Source organism: Eulemur rufifrons, chromosome 16 (assembly GCF_041146395.1).
Source record: "Eulemur rufifrons isolate Redbay chromosome 16, OSU_ERuf_1, whole genome shotgun sequence".
Taxonomy (NCBI): domain Eukaryota; kingdom Metazoa; phylum Chordata; class Mammalia; order Primates; family Lemuridae; genus Eulemur; species Eulemur rufifrons.
In genome coordinates, this window is record NC_090998.1 from 86,409,191 (window position 1) to 86,431,926 (window position 22,736).

Below are 22,736 nucleotides of genomic sequence, written 5' to 3' on the forward strand. Positions count from 1 at the left end.
TCATCGCACCCCCTCCTCCCAAGGACACGCGGCTTGAGTCATTGTTGGAATGTCAAGCCTTCTGACACAGCCAACACTCCCAATTACAGTTTGCAGCACAACACAGAGCAGGCAATTACTGCGGCACCTGGCATGGCCAGAGCAACCTGCACAGCTGGCCATGCCTTGATCTGATGTTCAGTTATTAGGCTATTTTTAAAGAAATCATGTTGTTGGCAGCCTATCTGTCAGCATTTTCAGCATTTTGGATTTTCTTTTTTTTTTTTTTTTTTTTGAGACAGAGTCTCACTCTGTTGCCCAGGCTAGAGTGAGTGCCGTGGCGTCAGCCTAGCTCACAGCAACCTCAAACTCCTGAGCTCAAGCGATCCTCCTGTCTCAGCCTCCCGAGTAGCTGGGACTACAGGCATGCGCCACCATGCCCGGCTAATTTTTTCTATATATATTTTTAGCTGTCCATATAATTTCTTTCTATTTTTAGTAGAGATGGGGTCTCGCTCTTGCTCAGGCTGGTCTCGAACTCCTGAGCTCAAACGATCCGCCCACCTCGGCCTCCCAGAGTGCTAGGATTACAGGCGTGAGCCACCGCGCCCGGCCTGGATTTTCTTTTTTAAAAGAAGGATGTGTGATGTGTTCGGGCGAAGTGTGGTAGACTGACAGTCAGGGGCTAAAGTCCTTCATAGGAAAATGCGGAAAAGAGCAAATGCACCTGCCATTAACACTCCCCTCCGCTACGTCAGGGCTCCTTAAGGGGTTATAGGAGGAGGCTCTCCGTGGACTTTTCATTCTCGGCTGCTACCTAATTAAAACATAACTATGTTTCAATTATCACAAATGATTTGTATTTATCCACTAGGAAGCAGACTACAATCCTTTACGCACCTTATGAAAGCTACTAAATAATTATCAGGTGGCAGGGGCATTAAGTACTATCAATTTTGGGGGACTGATTTGGGTGAATAACCTCGGGGTGGGGGCGATTGGTTGAGGGAAGTCTGGGGAGGGCTTTTGTCACCTTAGTTTCCATAGCTGTCCTTTTCTCCCTAGATCACTGTCCACTTACGTGGCATGGAGACAGAGCCCACTCCAGCCGTTCCTTTTTCTATGAACTTGGCTGAGTTGGGATGACACTCAGGAGGGAACTCAGAAATAGTTGTTGTTGTTTTGAAAAATCCAGACTTTTTCTCCTCAAATGAAGTAATGCAAGTTAAAGGTCTTCCATAGTAGGAAGAATTGTTAGGTGGTAGTTGTTACTAGGATAACAATGCCTGTGATCATCACAATTACCATCTTCATCACCATCACCTTCATCACCGTCATTAACTATCCCCACCGTCAGCACCACCTCCAGCACCATCACGTGGGCCACAGTCACAACTACCACCAGCTTTATCACCACCACCACACCTGAACCACTCTGGTCCTGACCTTCACCTCTCAAGTTCTTTTCTTCTCCTTTCAACATTTTTTTTTTTTTTTTTTTTGAGACAGGGTCTCACTCTGTTGCCCAGGCTAGAGTGCAGTGGCATCATCATAGCTCACTGCAACCTCGGACTCCTGGGCTCAAGTGATCCTCCTGCCTCAGCCCCTGAGTAGCTGGGACTACAGGTGCATGCCACCACTCCCAGCTAACTTTTTCTATTTTTAGTAGAGAGAGGGTTTCGATCTTGCTCAGGCTGGTCTTGAACCTCTGAGCTCAAGCGATCCTTCCACCTCGGCCTCCCAGAGTGCTAGGATTACAGGCGTTGAGCCACCGTGCCCGGCCCTGTCAACATCTTTGTTTATAAATTTATCCTTTCTAAAGAATACGAATGGAAAATAGAAAAATTATTCCCTATTTTTTATTATTTTATTTTAAGAATTTGTATCTGTTTTCTTCATGAATAAGTTAGAAGCTAAAGATCTATCTATCGTTTTCTTTCAATTTTTGGTTACATTTCAATGGCTCCTCCCTTTTAGTTTTTCTTCACCCCCCTCCTTCTCTCTCAGGTGGTTTAGGTCTCAGGCCCTAAAGGCAACTGATGCGGCACCTTAGAATCCAGAGAACACCCCCAGGTGCCCTAGCAGAGAGACCAGACCTTTCCTACTTGGAAACAGCATAGGAAAGAGCAACTGCTTCATTTAATCCCTCCCAAAAGGAGTACATCTCTTTACTCAGAGTCAAAAGTTTTTAAAAAGGAAGAAGGCAGTAAATCGGAATCTTTGGTCAGCACCTGGTGCTTTGGCACAATGATCTGCACATGGTTGACATCAGGAAATGTTTGCGGAATTAAATGTTAAGTGTCAGCTTTTGGGCAGGAAAGGAATTAAATCCATAGTCCCCTGGGCAGCCACCTTTATTCTAAATCTCTTTTTTGGGTCACATCCCTAATCTCTCCCACTCCTTTCTTTTGTCTTTTTTTCAAAATTTATACCACTGATGCTGAAGTTGTTTGGAATCTATTAGCTAGACTTAAATCCAACAGGGTTTAAATACCAACACCATCAATGACTAACCTGAAAAAAACCATTTAACTTCTTTTGGCCTTGGTTCTCTCATTTGTGCAGTGGGAATCGTTGCCACGGGGGTTGCTGTGGGAATTGGATGAACTAAGGTCTCTACAGGAGACCCCAGGGTAGCTGCGCATGTGCGGCAGGTGTGTACACGGCACACGTGCGTTCCCTGTGGGTAATTACTTCCCCTCTCTCGATGGGGTCCATTTCTGGGGTAGCCAAAGGATGGCGAGGCTGCATGCTCTTGGGGACCAACCCTCCTTCTACCATCAGCCCGTCTTTACAATGCTCAGCCATTAGGAGAATCTGATAATTGAATTAGGGAAGTGTAACACAGACAGACCAGGAGGCAGAATTCCCGTGTGAGTTTCTGCCCTTGTACGCACTGCAGGAACGCTATGAGACGGTGCGTCTCCACAGATGGGGATGGTTCCCACAGTGTGGCCGAGACCTGGGAAGGTGCAGGGCTTGAAGCCCTGTGCAGGAGTGAGAGAGTGGAGAGAGGGCGTCCTCAGGCCGACTGCCACCTCTGCCCCTGTTAGCTGTGCGACTCCGGGCAAACTGCTCGATCTCTCAGCTCCCCGGCTTCCTCCGTTGCAGAACGGGGACCCTGAAACAGCTTGCGCGGTTGTTGTGAGGACAAAATATAACCTTTAGCCTACAGGAGGGTGCTCAGTAGACATTGTTTTTCTCCCCTTCCCTTTCCAGCCTCCCTTCTTTCTGGAGACTTCCTTTCCTTCGTATTTCCCCCTCCGCCCCAGCTTTCTGGATTCAGATTTTCAGAAATGCCGGCTGCTCAAGGATGGGCTGTGCACAACCTCAGCTTTTAGGAGGATGGACACTAAAGAGTCCAGTAAGTGATAAATGTTTGCATAAATGAGATCAACAACAATGCAATTATTTGGGATCATTATTAAATTGTGAAATCGAACGAAGCCAAAATAATAATAATAATTGCATCGAAAGTCAGTGGACAGTTACACCCTCTCATATGTTTGAAGATCCTGCCCTAGTTTATTACTGATGCTCTATCACGCAGTTATTAAAAAGCAGACGTCCGAGCTGACAATACTAATAATGGTGATGAATCTCTCCAGCATGGACGGCTCTCACTTTGTTTTAATTGAAGGGAAGCTATGGAAGTGTTTTCCCTCACTTTCAAAAAATCTTCCTTTTTTTCTCAGGCCATCTGTCTGGCTATTAAAATCCCATCAGCTTCATTGCGAGAACGCTTACTTCCCCCACGCCTGCCATCCCAAAGGGGGTCCTTACAGCCAACTAACTCACGATCGCTCGGGTCCCTCCAAAGGGAAAAGCACAGTTGCTTTCAACGCTTCCTTCCGGGCGGCCTGTCTGTCTTTCTGGGCCTGTTCCTGCTGTGCAGACAAGAGACTCTGTCGTTCAGTCCCGACCCCCACATTGATACCCAGAAATTAGTTTATATCCTTAATCATGTGTTGATTCATTCAACTGTAAGAAACGACTGTGTCTCTTCCCAGCGGTCCAGGGTCTAACAAGACAGTGTTGGATCTTCCAAGTAAACACTCGCGGGGTGAAGTTCACACTCCAGGTTCAGCGCCTACTTATGGAGATGATGGCAGACGAAGGCCACGGAGCTAAGGGGGAGACAGGACTGAGAGTAGGGAGGGAAATGCCTGTGTTCTTCCTGACTTGTCACCTGGGTTCCTGTCTCTTAGGTTGTGTGTCACATTATTCCAGACCCTCCCTGTAGTCCCCCAGTCCTTTCGGTCATTATTGTCACGCAAGACAGCCGTTAGTGTGATGACAAAGCGGCCTTTCCTCTCCCACCCCGGGGAACACCATTCCCGAGAGATCTCGTAGCTTCTCCATCAAGCACCTCTCCGTGTGAGAGGTAAACCCTGTGTCTGAAAGATTCGAGGGGGCGAATACTCCCTCTCGCTCTGATGGAGTCTTGGGTGGGGACATCTCCCAAAGACCCTGCCAGGAAAACCCTGTAGCACAGACCAGCGTGTGAACCAGGGAGGCAGGATCTCTCTCTCCCGGGGCTGTTGTCCACCTACCGCCCTTCCTAGGTGGAAGAATGGGTCAAATTTAACTAAGAGCCAAGAGCTCCAGCGCCTCAGAACGGCTCTTGGAGTCCAGGCGATTTCTGTGGATTGGCCTCTGACCTTCTTTTCACTTTCTCTGCCGGTGCCTCTTTTATCACCTAAAGAAAAAAGCTGATGAGTAACGGGGACAAAGGGCCACCAGTCCCGCCACGTCTTCCAGACCCGGCAGATGCGTTATTAGCCAGCACGGCGCTTTCTCGAAGGGGCTGGTGGGCCCACGGTGGCATCTGAGATGGATTCAGGTGGTACAGGGACGAACACTGCAACAGATTCAAGCTGAATATTTTTAATGTGTGTTAAAAATATAACTAGTGCGTTGAATCAGTGATTTCTTGGATACTATTGCTCAGGATGAGGCTCAAACGGGATTAATTTAAAGGTAAGTGTTTGGTTGATAACAGCATGGGGGGTGTCTGGATATAGCAAAACTGCGTGCGTGGTACCCAGATGATGGAAGGGCGGGGAGTCCTGGTTTAAAACATCACCATCTTTTGAGCTTCTACTCTGTGTGCAAGGCCTTTATATAGATGATTTTAATCTGTACAGCATGCTGCTTGAGAAGCCGTGTTCCTGTTTTCTGTGGCAGACAGGAAACGGGGGTTCAGAGAGATTGAGCACCTGCCTGCGGTCGCCGGGCTGGTCGGGATTCAAACCCAGGCCTGTCTGAGGCCCAGACCGGGCTCCTTCTGGCGCTCGTGCTACCAGTCAATCCCGGAAGAAACTAGGGCAGGAAGTGGTTGGGTTCTAGGGAAAATCTACTGGTCCCGGGCTGCTGTGGTGTGTGGTCCTGCTGTCGGAGGGCCTGGCCTGTAACTCGAGCCTGGGCCTTGGCCACAGGCTCTGTGGCTTCCTCGAGTCACTCAGTCCAGGATACCCACCCCCAGCCTGGTGCTTCTCTGTGCTGTTCTCAGTGGGCTCCCCGGGCAGTGTTTCTGGGGACAGCAGGGGGTGTCTCTCCCTGCCTGGGGGGAGGCAGGCTCCTCCCTGCGGTCTGCTGCTGTTTCCCTTGCTCCGGCCAACTGTCACGGACCCTCTGGGCTCGAGCGTTCCATCTGCTCTGAGAGGGCCCCGCATCCTTCATGCCACCTCTGGCTCCTGTTCTCCCGTGGCCTGGAAAGCCACCGCCTTGGACACGGGGTGGGGCCGCCCCACCTGTTCTGCCTCTGGCCACGCTCTTGTAACCCTGGCGGCCAGAGGCCCACTGGGACGCCCCAAAGGCACATGTTCTCACGCCGGAGGGGAGGCTCTTTGAAACAGGCCTTTCGGGCCAGGCTCTCATGTTCTCCTGTGAACTCGGTCCCAGGCAGGGCGTCTGCTGTTTGCTGTTCGGGGACTGAGGCTGGGAGAGCCCCCCCCTCCCTGAGCTGCTGCTCCCCGGGCAAGCCAAGGCGCAGACCAATTTGTTCCTTCCTTCCCTCCTCCATCTTTCCATCCTTTCTCCCTTTCCTGCTACTTCTTTCATTAACAGTTTTGCTGAGAGCCTACTATGTGCCAGACACCTCCTTAACTATTAAACGCCGTCACTGTCTCAAGGGCTGTACTGTCCGGCTGGGGAGAGCAAGCCTGGACAACAGAGAGTGTAAGAAAGTACAGATCTTCGCGCACGTCTGACCTGGCCCAGGCGGCGAACGCCGGAGGGTGGCGCTCCTGGGCTTTCCAGCCCGCGGGAGACAGGTGAGCGCTGCCACCCCCTCTGCTGGCTCCCCTCAGCCCCCTCACCCTGTCAGAACGGGATGCCAGGACAACAGCGACAGTGCCCGCCTGCCCAGAAATAAAGCCTCCTCTGTAAGGAGGTGTCCCTGTCGCAGAGCAACCCGGAAGAGGGAAACCCATTTCTCAGTGTGACTTCAGGCTTCTCCTTGCTAAATCCTGCCGCTCGCTCTTTCATGTGGAAGCACCTCGGATTCGGACTCAAAGACTTTGCGGGACAGAGAGAGGAGCCCGGAGCTCCCCCAGGGGTACAGAGATGACAAGCGGGAGGAAGGGGCCAAGGAGACTCAGGAGTGCAGTGGGCCGGGCCTCCCCACGCTGGGGGCTTCGTCTACCTTGGGAGAGGCAGCAGCTGAGCGGGTGGCCCAGAGGGACCGTCGGGTGTGCTGCAGTGGCCAGGTCCCTTTGTCCCACAGCACTCCTGAGCAGCTACCGTGTGCCAGTCACCATGCGAGGGGCTGGAGGCCCGTGCTGCTTGCTGCCTGGGACTGGGACACGTGGGTTCTGGCCCTCACACAGCCACTTGCTGGCTCCGCGACAGGGACAAGACCCTTCCCTCTCTGGGCCTCACGTTCTCCCATGACAAGGTGAGGGTTTGGACTAGGAGAGCCCTGTGGCATCACTGCTAGTCACCTTCTCTCTTTCCTTTTCCCGTAGCGACAGAACCTCTACTTTTTCACCAGGCATGTGGCCACCTGGAATAAAGGTTATCTTTTCCAGACGTCGTTATAGCTAATTTATGGTCATATAACATATTTCTGGCCAATGAGACTAAAGCAAAATTATTGTGTGCTATCTTTCAGGAAATCTCCTTAGGAGCCAGGTGAAGGTTCCCTTTGCCCTGTCTTTTTGTGCCATCCTTCACCATGCTATGTGGAATGTGAAGGCAGTGGCTGGAGCTCTGGCAGCCCTGCTGGACTGTGAGGTTGAAGGATACCCTGGAGGGACGGTGGAGCAGGGAGCTGGTAGGAGCCTGCGTTGCTAACCAGTTTGTGAAGCCTCCAGACCAGCCTTGTATTTCATGCCTCCAGATTCATTTACTTGAAAAAGAATAAACTTTTTGCCTTATTTAAGCCACTGTTAATTTTATTTTTCAGTTACTTGTAGTCAAATCTAATCCTTTCTGATATAAACTCTAAAATCCCTTCCAGGTGTTCCATTCTGAGGCTACGACATGAGGAGAGTTCTTTAAGTACTCACTCCCCGAGGTAGGCAGAATAACGTCCTCCCATAAGGTGTCCAGGTCCCAGTCCCTGTAACCTGTGAATGTGTTACGTTGCCTGGCAAAGGGGATTAAGGTTGCAGGTGGAGTTAAGCCTGCTAATCAGCTGATCCTGAGATAGGGAGATTATCCCGGATTACGTGGGTGGGCCCACTGTAACTACAGGTGCTTAGGTGTGGCGGAGGGAGGCAGGAGAGTTATGACAAGGACTCTGTCCAACATTGCTGGTTTTGAAGATGGAGGGAGTGACCACAGGCCAAGGAAGGTGGCAGCCTCTAGCAGCTAGAAAAGGCAAGTGGGTTCTCCCAGGAGCCTCCAGAAGGAACCAGCCCTGCTGACACCTTGGCCCAGCGAGACCCGCTTCAGACTTCTGACCTCCAGAACTGTCAGGTAATAAGTGTGTACTGTTTTAAGCCACTGCATTTGTGGCAATTTGTTACAGCAGCAATAGGAAACCATACACTCCCTCTGTTTCCTCCTGGGTAAAATGAGAATCGTAACACCCATGTTATAGTGCTGTGTGGCTTAGCGAAGGTGGCATCCATGAGGTCCTTAGGACAGGGCCCAGCACACAGAAGATGCTCAAACCTTAGCTCTCAGGGAAAATCAGCTCTCTTCTCATACCTCTGGTCACCCGCTTTAACCATAAATTATAATATTGGCTGAAACGGACTTATAGAAAGTGCTGGGACTGAACTAATGGCTTTCCCAGACTCATGCACTCTGAATTCGTTCGGTGCCTGGGAGGGAGGTCATCACCCTCAGGGTAGAGGTAGAGAAGCAGGCCCAGCCCACCAGCAGCAGAGGTGGGATTTAGACCCACGTCCACCAAAACGCCCGGCCGTGCTCCAAAGCGCTGCTTCTCCAAGTGTGGTCTGCAGGCCTGTGGCATCAGCCTCACCTGGGAGCTCCAAAGGCACAGTCTCGGCCCCCACCTGCACCCCAGGATCAGCGTTCACATTTCAACAAGATCCGGGTAATGTGTCTACAAGTTGAAGTCTGAGAGGGGCTGCTCTAGACCAAGTGCTCTGCTCTCTCCTTGACTGCGCTGTTTTGGGCCTCAGGCGATTTCACTTCCTTCAGGTGCTTTGGGCTTTCCCTCTCTGTTCCACCGGGCAAATTCCTGTTCATCCCTCAGAGCCCACTGCAGAGGGCACTGTCTTTAGGTCCCCTTTCTGACCTCCTCATAGAGTTGCTCTCTTTTCTCAACTTTGCACGTGCTTGTATCAGCGCCCTGAGCTCGATGGTAATGGTCTTGGTCTAGGACTTGATCTCCTGCAGAGCAGGGGCCGCCTCATGGCGCCCAACACACATTTACCAGGCACCTGCCGTGTGCCGGGTGCTGATCTCAGCCCCGGGGCTACGGCAGTAAATAACACAGGCCAAGGACCCTGGTCTCCCAGAGCTTATGCTCTGGGTGGAGAGAAATAACATGCACTGTAGACAAACAAACAAAGAGAGCATACCATACGCCGAAGAAAATAAAATAGGCGAGAAAGACGGAGGACAGAGCACCCCCCACTCCCTGCTGACCTGTTTCTGTGGCCTGTGAACTCGCACAGAGCCTGACTTATATTAAACATTCAAAAGTTATCGAATTGGATCAGATCTGACCATTCTCCCAGATCAAACTACCTATCTTTAAGTTCATATCCTTTCTGGGCATTTGCTGGGCAATCTTTCCTACCCAGAAAGATCCTACGATTTTCTTCTTCTCCATGAAGTCTCCCAAGATGAAGATGAGGCGTGTAGACTCCCTGGGCCCTGCAGCCAGCCTGCTCCCCTCTGCCTGCAGCCGGCACCGCCAGCGTGGCCTGGCTCCCTGGCACCTGGCATTTAGTTATTGAATAAAGCACACCACGTGGTTGGTCAGCACAACAGGGTGTGCTTCCCCAACTGGGGTCAAGGTCGGAAAATGTCAGCCTCTGAAAGGAAAGCTGGGAGGGTGGCCTAAAATGGGTGAGAGTCTCTCTCTTTAAAAGCAGCAACTCACCCTAGGGATGCTCTTTAAAAGGGAGTAGCTGAGGCTAGCCTTCTACCTGAATCTTATCAGCAAGCACCGCTCAGGGCTGTGGGATATTTATGTGTTTATTTACAGATGCCTGGCTTCGGTCCCTCTGCTTCTGTGAGCTGCTCTACCCTGTCTGCGCTGGCGTCCTTTGAGTTATGTTTTCAGCTGTCAAAAGACAAAGGCTCCGCCTGTAATCCGCCATGGGCCTAGAGGAGGACTTGCAAACTTAGATGCCTACAGAGGCCAGGCAAAGGCCACTAAAGGAGCGAAGCAGCCACGTGAGCCACGTAAGCCGCTTGGGAGCAGTGGGGACTTGGGGGAAGTGCGGAGCACCTGCCACACTGAAGAGACATCTGCTGCCCAGCTCCTGCGGATGGTTGCCAAGCAGGGATGGGACCCAGGGTTACAAAAATCTTCTGGTTTTTTTCAAGGGAAGCCAAAAATGTGCACTTCTATAAGAAAGTTCTCAATTTGTAGAACATTTGAGGGCCAAACACAAGCACTTGCAGGTCACCCTTCGCAACTGCTAGTATAATAGATAGTAAACACACGACTCACAAGCACCTGGCATTGGCCAAGTGCTTACTGTGCGCTGGCACCTTGGTGAGCACCTTATGCGGAGCATCTTCCCCAAATTTCGCAACCAGCTCGTAAGGAGATGCAATTATTTCCCCCATTTTACACATGAGAAATTAAGAAAGGTTAAATTCTGCATCCAAGCTCACATGGCTGGCAAGGGATAGGGTCGGGATTCGAATCCGGGCTGGCAGGTGCCAGAGTTGACATGAACTTCAGGCCCGGCAGGAACAAACACATACTCTGATTATGATGGTGCCTGGAAAACTCTGAGATTGAACGTGCTTTGTAACGTCAGATTCAAAGCTTTGCGCTATGTCCTGTATTCATTCCCTCTTTCCTGCATCCAACAAACACTGAACAATCGCAGTCTAACCATCCCCCAGGGGGTCTCTGTCCAATCTCATCCCTCGTTACTAACACCTCCCCTCCCGCACACCCGGCCCTCCAGCAATGGCCTTGACCTCACAGGGTCCCCTAAACCCCCCGCACTCTCTCACACCTCTGCCTAGGATGGTACCTGGCACGTGGTCGTAACTTAGTAAATCTTGGTGAAGAAACGGCTGGGGGAACTCACGGTCTAGAGGTGGAGACAGCAATGGAAGCAAGCGACACGGCAGAGGGCAGGTGCTGTGGCAGAGGTGCGCACGGACGCCGTGGGAGGACAGAGACAGGGAGCCTAACCCTGGTGGGAGCAGGGCGGGAGGCAGCGGAGACACTGGGGGAAGTGACAACCTCTCTACCTCCTGAAGACAAAGTAGGATGTGGCTGGGAAAGGGTCCTCTAGGAAAAAGGCAGGGGAGAGGCGGTCTTTGCAGTCGCCCCTTCCGTCTCCACACGCTGCAAGGGAGGGACGTCCTCGCACTTTGAGGCACGCTTCTGTTTCCAAAGCAACGAGCGACTCTGTCTGCCCCTCTACCTTCCCCCCACTCTGCCCTGGGTAAGGAGCTTATCCCAATTTAAACTTCAAAATGTTGAAGACTTCACTGCAAGGGGGTACAAACAGCAAGTTCCACTCAGCATTACCTGCAACTTCTCAAATAAATTTATCTACACATGTGGAGGCCAAGGGAAATTTGTCAATATAATTAGCGTAACAGAAGGCTGCACACAGGTTTTTGGGTATCCCAGCTCTGCCACTTTCTGTGCAACCTCGGGCAAGTTACTTAACTTCTCTGAGCCTCTTTAGATGGAGATAATGGGTATCGTGGCACATATCTTCAGAATTGTGAAAATTAAAAAGAGATCACCTCTGGAAAGCATCTAACACAGTGCTTAGCACAGAGGATGCACTTCGTGAATGACTAGCTATTATTAATATTACTATTGCTCTTAGTGTTGTGATGGCAGAATCGTTGTTTTGCAAACAACTGTTTTGTTCTCTGCAAGAAATATGCTGGAGGAAAATTGGGGAGGAGAATTGTCAACCTCAGGGAAAATTCAGGAAGGATAAAGGATAAGGCTTGTCCTTCATGGGAGATAAAGATGGAGCTGCAGGTTGGGGGAATGCAACAGAAGAGCGTGACCACCTGGACGCAGAGTGAGAGGAGAGCAAGGCTGGGGGAAGGAAGGTCCAGGGGTCAGCACCAGCCGTCTGGGTTTTGCCCAGGGCCTGGCCGGAGAGGCTGCACTGGGGCGTTTAAGTCGCACGGTGGACGGTGTGGCAAAGCAAGGGGTGGGCTCTCCGTGCAACGAGGCTACAGCAGCCACACACCTGGGATTGTGTACCTAATCCTTGGCATTCTTGTGAGCGGCTGGAAGACTACCCAAGGTCAACGGAGTCCGGGGAAGACTGAATAAATACAGTGTCAATCAGCAAACAGGGTGGCGGCTCCTCAGGCGCAAACTGCCAAGTCGGTACCTCTGGGCCGGGCAATAACTAACAGGGATTTCCACGGAGAGCAAAGGCGACCACCGCCCCGCAGGCAAAGGCTTATCAGCTTCCTGAAGCTTTAAGGCAAAGCCGCAGCCCAGGAGGGCCCCAGAGACTGCAGGGTGCAAGGGAAACACCTGCCTGCTCTCAAGGGTTTGGGAGAGTGTGGTTCCAGCTAAGCCTAGGAGAAGAGACTGCTTGGCGTTTTTGCTTAAAAGCCAGTCTCGTTCCCTGGATGGGCAGCTCCTCAAGGCCAGGCACCAAATCTCTGCTCATTCATTCAACACGCAGCGCCTGAGACCCTGTGTGCCAGGTAGTGGATGAGGCTCTGGGGAGATGGCGGTGGACAGGCAGACATGGAGCTCACAGTCTTATGGGGGACCCAGGTCAGAAACAAGTAAATGCTAAAAAAATAAAAATAAAAAGTTAAGGCACTAAAAGAGGGTAACACGACCGGGGGCCACGTTGGACAGGGTGGCCAGGAAGACAGCTTGAGAAGCGACATTGGAGTGGACACTCGCTGTAATCGCCCGTTTGTAACGCGGGGCCTGGCACGCAGTGTGTGCTCAGCAGCGCCCGTTATCCCCGGAAGTGGGGCGAGGAGCCCTGGAGGTACTGCCGCTGCACAGCCCCCACGGTCTCCCTTCGCGCCTCGCTCCCCATTGACCACGACCGACTCAGCGCAAGTCACCCGGTTACTGCAACCACCTCACTGTGCCTCTCACCGCTCCGTAACTCTCACCACCACCCGTCCCATCCATCCGTCAGGCCCTCAACGGCCGGTGATCTGGAGTGTGGGAGACCCTCCCTGGCTTACCACCTTTTGCCCACCCTGCCTTTTTATCATGCTGAAACACAGACCGCTCCAAGAGCCATTTCTGTCCCATTGGGATCACATCTCCACGGCCTCCCGGCCTCACCCTTCCCTGCCCTCCACCTTGCAGCCACACGGGACCATTGGCACTCCCGCGTGGGCATCTGGCGTTTCTGCACATGCCATTCCTCCTGCCTGAAATGCTCTTCCCTGCTTTAGCTTGCTCACCCGTCCTGCATCCTTCAGAACGCAGGCTTCCCTGGCACGCCCTCCTCCCCGGTCTCCATGCTCCCACGATCCCTTGTGCTTGTGTTCACGCTGTGCCGACATCATCCTCTGTTCACTGGTGTGTCTTCTCTACCAGACTGAGCTCCTCGAGGGTGGAGAAGGAGCCTTTCAACTCCACCCTGAGTCTCGCACATCCCTGGCAGGTGCTCGGGGAACAGTTGTTGAACAAAGAGCAACGATCACCCTTTTCCTGGTCAAGAAAGTTGCTGGTAGCACCACATTCTTCTGCTCTATGCTGATTCCTGAGTCACAGGGCAGGCACGAGCTGCAAGCTGGAAAAATCCCTTCGGCTCTCTCAGCACCCTGCCTTCATTCTCCCTGCCTGCAAGATAGCGCACCTCTTCCTTTGCTTCTAAGGCACATATTTTAAGTTTCAAGGTTTCTGAAATTACAGTGCATTTTAATTAATGTGGAATGTCGAATTTGTTTCCCCCTCCCCTGAAGGCAATTTTTTGGTAGCTAGTTCATTTTGCAACTGGTGGTGTCTTAGAACTGAGAGGAGATGGAACTGGGAGAAGAAAGACTTTTATGCACCCAGAAGAAAGAACCAGGGTGCTGCCCAGGCCATGGTGGTTCACGAACAGCCCCATGGCAGGTGACATGCATGTCTGGCATTGGGGAGCACAGTTAACATCTCTCTACTCTCATTCGTATTTTCTAAAAAGTCTAGTGGTTATAACTGAGCCTCATTCAAATTCTAGCTCAAATCCTCGATGATCCTAACTGATTGTAAAAGATGCCAGGAATCTCTCTGAATTTGTGGGAGGGTAATAAGGAGAGGCGATGCCAGCGGCTGTCTCAAACGTCTAGGATGAAATGAAGCTGTTTTGTGAGATGCCTGTTCCTTAGGATCCCCTGCTCAGACGCCCCGGAGGGTCTTGGGAGCAGGCCTGGGGGCTCGTGCACCACGCCTATGTTTCACACAGCGCGGCCCCCACCGTCAACACCTCCACTAGTATTTTTTGAACTGAGTCGATTTGAATTTAGCTGAGTCTATTTCCTCCCTTCTCTGCACTGTCATGGGACATTGTGAGGCCCAAGAGACCCCCGCACTCAGGCTGGGGTGCAAGCGACAGGAGCAAGGCAAAGGTACAAAGGGAATGGGCTGCTCTAAGCCTCACAACAGCCTTAGGGACAGGCATTATCATCTCCGCTCAGCAGATGGTAACAGTGAGGCACAGAGACAGAATTGTCTAGCCCTAGGTCACACAGCTTATAAGCAAGAAGTCTGAAGACCAAAAAGAGCAAAACTCTTGAACAAACTAACAAGGCCCTTGGGGTCCTGACCACTCTGCTTCCCCCTCCTACACCATCCAGCATCACCTCTCTCGCTACACGTCCGCTCCCTCTCGGTTTTCTAGCCTCCCTGGCCTTCACCCCGTACTTGTCTCACTTTTATTCTCCTCCATCTCTGCATTTGCTGACCTCTGACTTACGGGACTGTTCTTTCTTCCTCTCTTCGCCCAGTTAACTCCTATTCATCCTTCAGAGCCCCATTCCCATCTTACCTCCTCAGGGAAGGCTTCCCTGGTTACATACAATCCCAGTATTATAAGCTCACAGTCTCATGCATCTCCCTGGATAGCATTTATCAGAGTTGTAATGTATATGTAATATATATGTAATGTATGTGTGAGAGTCTTTGAATTTGGGTCTGCCTCTTCCGTGAGGCTCTCGGCACCCTGAGGGCAGTGACTCTGAAGGATGCTGCTTCCCGTTATGTCCCCAAGCCCGGGCCTAGCTAGCGGTTGGCACCTTGTAGGGGCTCATCAAAGATTTAACCAAGAAAATAAATGAGTGGAGGAATTGCCTGATCCGTGGCTGTAAACTAACCTGGAAACTTGAAATTCATATTTCATTTGAATATGAGTTTTTGGCCAAAATACTTATATTTGAGGCTAAAAGGAGCCATTGAGTTTTGATAAATTAAAAAGTCTCTTGCATTATCAGTCTGGAGGTATATCTTCTTCTCCCCCTCACCTGAAAGCAAACACTCACGGGAAGCTGCCTGTGGTCAGATTGTGTGACAGACACTTTGGATGGCGTGGAGGGCGGAAGATGTGGCCGGGATCTATTTACGGGACCTGCACCCCCATAGCTTCCTTCTCAGGCGTTTATTCTCTCTAAGCACTACTTCCCTTTCTCTTTATTCACTATCGTCCCTGGTGTGTTGAAACTCCCTTTCTCTCTTTCTCCCCATCTCTCTCCCTCCCTCCCTCTTTGCTGCTGCTCTCTCCTCTGTGTTGAGTTCATTATTTATTTTTCAGAATGTCATAAAAAATGATGCTTTGGCCACCACTGCTCACCATGTATAAAGAATAATCCTTTGGCGATATGAAGGGATCACCATTGCTGAACGCCCCCCCCACCCCGTGGCAGGCAGTGGTCATTTGTTTATCAACAAGGGCAGGGTGACATCGTGCACAGTCACGGTTGCTGTGGGTACAGAAGGGAGCAGAACAGACGAAAATCCCTGCCCTCATGGAGCTGGCAGTCTAGTGGGAGGCAGACAAGGAACACAGTGAGAAGCAGTGCAGTGTGCTAGAAGGGGGTAGGCACCTGTAAACACAAAAATAAATAAAATGACTAAGGGGGCCGGCCGGGCGAGGTGGCTCAGGCCTGTAATCCTGGCACTCTGGGAGGCCAAGGCGGGAGGATTGCTCCAGGTCCAGAGTTCAAGACCACCCTGAGCAAAAGTGAGACCCATCTCCACTAAAAAATAGAAAAAAATTAGCTGGACAACTAAAAATATATAGAGAGAAAATTGGCTGGGCAGGGTGGCGCATGCCTGTAGTCCCAGCTACTCGGGAGGCTGAGGCAGGAGGATCACTTGAGCCCAGGAGTTTGAGGTTGCTGTGAGCTAGGCTGACGCCACGGCACTCTAGCCCGGGCAACAGAGTGAGACTCTGTCTCAAAAAAAGCCAACCAAACAAACAAAAAAACCCCCCAAAAAGCAAACAAACAAAAATGACTAAGGAGGTATACGAGGGGTGTGGGGTGGAGGATGTTGGTTGCAATTTCAAATGAGGTGGTCAGGGAAAAGCAGGTGAGAGACATCCATTCATTTAATCCCTAAACCACCCTTTGAGGAGGATATTATATTTCCTTTTTTACAGAAAAGAGGCTTGGAGAGGTTAAATAACTCGCCCCAAATAACACACAAGGCTGCAGTGCAGGAAGTGAACCCGGGTCTGCGTGGCTGCAAAATTCTTTCCATTACACCACAAAGCTACATCTGAAAACTTAACAAGTTACAGGCGATATAAATTTGCAATTTTCTGAAAATGCTTGAAATCATAAAGCAATGGATCATTTACATCGAGGACACTTCCAAAATGAAAGGACAAAAATAAAGAGGTGCGTGGTGAGTTTGGCCTGAAGTTCGGGGTTGGAAATTGAGTGTTGCACTTCCTCAGCCTTAGCTACTCGGTTCACAGGAGTGAGGGGGTCAGGGGAAAGTCATTGCCACTTTGAAAGGTGCAGGGCAGCTCAAGACAGCAGCTAGGAGGGGGTGGTATGTTGGGGCAGTCGGGTGGCTCAGAACTCAGGCTTCCTGGGTGCTCCGTGGGGGACACAGTGGGACAGAGACAGAATAGAATCCAGTGCACCCAGCGAATGTGAAAGGCGGCCACAGTAGCTCGGGTCCACTGCACAGAGCTCTCGGGAGGCTTTCAGGGTGCACGTGGCAGGGGGAAAATGTAGCTCGATGAGTCGTAAGAGGCCTGGATTCAAGTTCTGGCTCTGCCACTTTCTGCCCACATGACCTTGGTGTGTCGTCTGGCTCCTAGGAGCCTCATTCTGCTCACCTGGACCAGGGAAGCAAGGGCAGGGAGGGCAGTGGGAAGGGCTGGGACTCACGGGTGGAGGAGTCAGGTTTGGCTAACAAGTGGGACTGGCTAGTGAAGCTGGGCCGGCTCTACGGAGACTGCTGATTAGAACCCAAGCCTTGGGGAAAGTTGTCAGGGTCCCACGAATTGGATGGGAGGTTTGCCAAAGAGTGGAAGGTTCTGGGGGAAGTAAATAGATATGGTCCATTGTGATGCCAGCTCTCTGCTCAGAGGTGTCCATGCTGGTGAATATCGAGATGGAACTGGGAGGGGTGGATACCGGGAGGGTGCTTGGGGGGTACAGTGTGTGTTGCTTCAGTGGCGGCTGCACTTCATCAGCGGTTAAGGCCTTGACTTCACCACAGTGCAGTATATCAATGTAGCAAAATTGCACTGATGCCCCATGAATATATACACATAAAAAATAAGTGGGGGAAAAAAGAAAGGAAAAAAATAGATCAAACTGAACTTTGGTATACTCTAAAAGAAAAGGGAAGAAAGTCAACTGGTTGCTTTTTCCTTCCCTATAGAGGCTGTGTGTACCAATCATTTTTCTTTACCTTTCTTTGAATAATTTGCCTTCACTTTAGCCAATTAGGAGCCATGCAACCCCAATGACTGACTCCTTTTGAATTCACTTATTTTATATCCATAATAATGGATTCATGACTCATTATTATTCTCTTAAAAAAGAAGTTCCAGGAAGAACAAACAAGTCATTTTGATTTCCTCACCCCGTTTCTCTCCCTCCGTTCCTCTTTCTCTCTCTCTGTTTCTCTCCGTCTCTCTCCCCCTTTCTTCCTCGCTCTCTTGATTACTTGATTGTCACGTGTCCTTACGATGTTCGCATTCATTTCAGTGATTCTAAGAATTTCTGCATCAATCCATTGGTGAATATTTCTTATGCACCAACTATGTGCAAAGTGCCTAAAGAAAGTCAAATTAACTTGGGAATTACAGAGAAGTCCATTAGTACCTTCCATACTCAGCTTGTCCACGCTGAAAGGCAAGAGTGTCTGAAAGGCTGTTGATTTTCCTAAAATAAAAGATGTACCCTTTCCTTCTGCAGAACTAGAGAGCCATGGCTGAACCAAGCATGGGGCACTCCACTACCTCACAGGCCAAGCCAGGGCTGTGCAGTTATGAACTTGGAAAAGACAATTTGGGACAATTGAGACACTTCTTGCTCAAAGATGTAGAATTGCTGGCAGAGCCAACAGCCTGGGGAGGGGACGACAGGAGAAGCCACTGATGGAAGAGGAGCTCATTCAGCAAAGGGCATGTGACAGCCTGATCAGAGAGAGAGAGAGAGAGAATTCTGCTCTGCCTCCCAGAAAGGCAACAGGGGCGAGAGAGGGAGAGAAAGAGGGACCGTGGAGGGTTTGTTTCTGCCACGGGCCACACTGTACCAGCTGCTGGCTCCTCCTCTGCAGGGCTGGAAATCCTTTGAGAGAGCCGGGAGCTGGGACAGAGGGGAGGAAGGAGCAGGAGAAAATAAACACAAAGACTGAATTTCTTGCTGTCCCTGGAGACAATGTTTCCTTTAGGTGACAACAGAGGTTAATATCGTGAGCAGCAAGCCACTGAGCCCAGACACCTCACTTGGAACAAGGTGTTGGAGATTTATTGAACTCTTTCCTGAAAGGGCCAATTCATCTCTCCATTCAGAGACCCTTGATGCAGCATTCCTGAAATGTTCAGTAACTTCTATCATTCTCCGCCTACCTGCATCCGTGTGCACACTGTCCCCCAAGCCCAGCCCCTGCTCCTCAAATCCCACTAAGAACACCAGCCTGCTGGGGTTTCAAGTTCACACACACAGTTTGCAGGGAATTACCCTGCACAGGGGAAAAACAAGGGCGGTAGTTTCTTCTCGATCCCTCTCCCCCTCCCGCTGTGTCTGTCCCTAACAGGTGGTCATGTCTCTTCTCATTCTTCAGCAGACTAGTTAATTTCAAAAGCAGCAAGAGAGGCAAGGGCATTTTTTTTTTTTTTTGATTCTTATTTTCATCAAGAGGGGAATGAAAAGAATCATCTCAGGAGACAAAAAGCCTAATGAAAACCAGAGAGCAAAAGAGATCAGAGGAAGACAGGGCTGTTTTTCATCTGGAGTCATTAGCAGCATCTTAGAGAAATTTGAAATCTGTTCACAACTTCGTGGATATGGGCAGAAAACACAAACAAGGTGATGATGGGGGAGAGCTTTTTTGAAAGTCCAATTTCTCACAAAAAACACAGGTTGGGGGAAGCCGAAGCCCTGACAACTTGATCTCCGTAAAGGCTGACCCTTTTCTGAATGCTCATAAAAGCCAACACATCAACACCCCCCCCACCCCCGCCGAACTGTCTATGCCAACTTTCAGAAATAAGTGAAACACACACACACACCCATTTAATTAAACCTATCAGAGCCCTTAGAAATCAGTGCAGCTTAAACAAGCAGCTTAAAATCTCCAAACCACTTCCTAAGTAGCTAAGGCTGAACTTCCTAAGGTGGCCCCAGGCCTGCAACGCCCTATATTGACAGAGGCTTTGGAAATTAAAGGCCAGGTCGAAATAGGGCCCTGAGCACCAGCCCTTCCTGCCGGGGCCATGGCTACAAGTGGACGGGGAATAGCAACCCCGAAGAGAGCCTGGCTCAGCCTTCCCTCGCCGCCGCCGGGAGGCTAGTGCCCGGGGCTGGACCACCAAGGCAGCTCCTAAACCCATCACACAATCCTTGGGAAGTGTTGCAATTCCAACCCTTCACAGATGATTCAGAAGAGGGAGGGCGTGCGGCTTGGAGAGAAAGTTAAAGGGTGGGCAGCACATTTGGAGGTGTGGGCATCAAACAGATGGAATTTTAATGAAAATACTTAAGCCTTTTAATGCACAAGTGATCCAAAGCTACCCCCGGTCTTCTTACCTTCTGGGAATTATATGTTTAAAAGATCACGGTATTAAGAATGTGCAAATAAAACACTGATAAAAAAAAGTATATTTACACCAACCCACCGATTGCCGGGTGTATTTACCCTAAAATAACGTGCTGTCTTTCCTCTAATCTCCTGGCTACATATCTCCCTCCATCCATCTAACTAAAATCTGAGGAAGGCAAACTGCCTCTGTGATCATTTCCCTAAAGCAGTCCTCATTCACTTTGCTTTTCTTCTCTTTTGGAATAGAAGTCTGTCATAAATGTTTAATTAAATGGAAGTCTTTCCACCGTTAATGACTAGCTATATGAAAGGCTTTTCATTTTTTTAAGGAGGGGTGTGTGTGTGTTTAAAACAGTCCCTATTAATTTCCTGATATTGATTCCCTGGCTGGGGAAGAGCATATAGTATTCAGCATAGAGCTCCTCTGCAGAATATGTTAAAGGCAGCGGTTTGGATTGAGAAAGGGCACCAAATGCAGTATGCGTCAAATAGACCATCGCTCAATGAAGTCACTTAGCTATTCAAAACATGTTCAGCCATCACTCAACCGTTTGCACCAAGAATGTTCGGAGGGGGCATGGAATCTGTGCTTTCCCAGACGTAACCGTTTCCCCAAGAGCGGCTTTTGCTCAGTTTGGGTTAGACCCCCGGGGCCACATCCGTTTCTCCCTCACCCATCCATTTCCCTCTCTTCTCCCCTATCTCCTGGTCTCAACTCCCTGCATCACCATCCCATGTTGAGCTTAACAAACAGTCCTGCAGTCCCCGCTTCCCGACGCTGCCTCAAACGGCCTCCAGTGTTGGTTCATATCAGAAGCAAAGCACATAAGCCTTTCTTTCCACATGGAAACATATGTATCACTCTGTGCATGTCCTTCTATGGGTGGCTGTAGCTTGCACACACAGACATGTGTAGCCATTCAAATGCAGTCTCTCACATTAAAGTCTGTTGCTAAATGCAGGTTGTATGACCTGCAGGAGTTGTTTTCTGTGCTTATTAATCTGTCCCCAAAGCACATGCCTTCATCTGTACCCTGATCTCATAGCTTTTACACCGTGGGGGCCCCTGTTCCCACAGCACAGGCACACACCCTCAGCAACCCTGCAAGATCAAGGCAAACAGCTGACACCCCCGCCCCACTGCTTCCCCAATTTCCCCCTCAACCTCTCCATGCCCTCGCCTCCCTCCCTCCCTGGCTGCCTGCACAATGTCTGATTCCCAAACCGGCTGCAGTGCTGACTCTACTCGCTCTGGCTAACAGACATGTCACTCTGTGTGGAAGCGAATCGGTTCTCAGCCTAACCTGCAACTGAATTGCTGTTTATTAGAACTTGGGCTTGTTTCCTGTGAGAGACGTATGTATTTTTAGACTTTGAAAACGTTAAAACACACACATACACGCAGCCAGCCGCCTTGAATGATACGTGTGGCTCATAGACATTACGAAATGCTCTTGAACTCAGCCTGAGATCCCGGAATAATTAGGATTTACCAAATAAGGATTCTTCGAAAAAACAGATTTTTTTTTTTTAAAAAGGAGATTTGCAGATGATGATGTGTCTGGGACTTTTGGGGAGTAAGAGGAAGAGGAGGGAAAAAGGAAGAACATTTTTGAATTCTTCATTGCGAAAAGAGGGGCAGCATTAGAGAAACAATTACTTTCCCTTCCCACTGACAGCAACGCGAAATCCAACGGCAAATCCTAATGGTTCCAAAGCAGGCAGAGAGCACCTTTGACTTTTAAAGACAATCTCTTGTTGTTTTCACCATATCATAGATTATTCCAACGAAGAGGTTTGGGGGAAGGGGGGTGGAGGAGGCGAGGGAGTGGAGTATGGGGTTTTGCTTATTGATTTTCTTTCCTCTGAAACTAACCCAACCAACCTTGATCTGTGGTGGAAGAAGTGAAGTAAGAAAATGGTGGAATGTGAAGGGGACTTATTTGGAGGAGGGTGGGGAGGGGGAGCGGGGAGGGGAGGGGTGGGGTGGAGAGAGGGGAGGAGATGGAAAATCAAATACCTTCTAGGCAGCAGGTTCTCCATAATCCAGAATGGGTCATAACTTCCTCGTTCTTTTTGCTGGTTTCATTCTCACTGACACTTTTGGTCTTGCAAACCCCTCTGGAGTAGAGCCAATAGTCGGTTCCCACAGCTATGGTCATCAGGCTGAAGGCAGCGAAAGCACCAACGGTGGTTAAAAGCATTTGAACACCTCGATCAAACAGCCCCATAATTCTTCATTATATAAACACCCAACCGACTTCTGGTTCTCGGGAGAGTGTGTGTGAGGGTGCGAGTACTAAAGCAAAAAAAATAAAAATAAAAATAAAAATAATTCCACTACTAATATAATGGATATATGTGTGAATAGAGAATATGGAGTTATAAAAAAAAGGGAGGTAAGAAAGCTCACGGAAAAGAGTGTAAATTATAAAGATCACACGGGAAGAGAGGCTTGCCTTTTGAGATCACAAACTGTTCCAGTTGCAGTGATTTTTTTTTTTAAAAAAAAAGGAAAAAAAAAAATAAAAAGACACCCCCCACCCCCCCAAGTGAGATGCCTTAATCTCTTTTTCTAAAATTCTGGTCTCCAGTTTCCATATGTGATAGCTAATTTGGAGATGGCTTCCACAGTGAACCAGGGAACGGCCGAATTCTCAACACCATCTCTCATGGTCGGGACCTAGACAGTTAGAGACTGCAAGAGCCGAGATGCAACCTCCGGTCTTCGTTCTCGGCTCTGCGGCCTGCGCCATGAAAATCCTTTGCTCCGCCAGTTCTCTTCCTTGGGGGGTCTCGGCGCCTTCTCTTCAGACCAGACTTCCCAGTATTCTGCGAGCCCTTGAGCTCAGCTGCACAGGTGCGGGGGTCTCGCCTCCCATGGTCCTGCCCCGGCGGCGGCGGCGGCGGCGGCGGC

The 22,736-nt window shown here is 50.1% G+C and overlaps 1 protein-coding gene across 1 annotated transcript in view; it reads right to left on the reverse strand.

Moving 5' to 3' along the window:
* CACNG2 (calcium voltage-gated channel auxiliary subunit gamma 2) overlaps positions 1-22,050 on the reverse strand; it is a 109,025-nt gene extending 86,975 nt beyond the window's left edge. Inside the window, exon 1 of the mRNA XM_069491116.1 lies at positions 21,840-22,050. Coding sequence (XP_069347217.1) covers positions 21,840-22,050 — 211 coding nt within the window. The remainder of the gene's footprint in view (positions 1-21,839) is intronic.
* Positions 22,051-22,736: the final 686 nt, after the last annotated feature.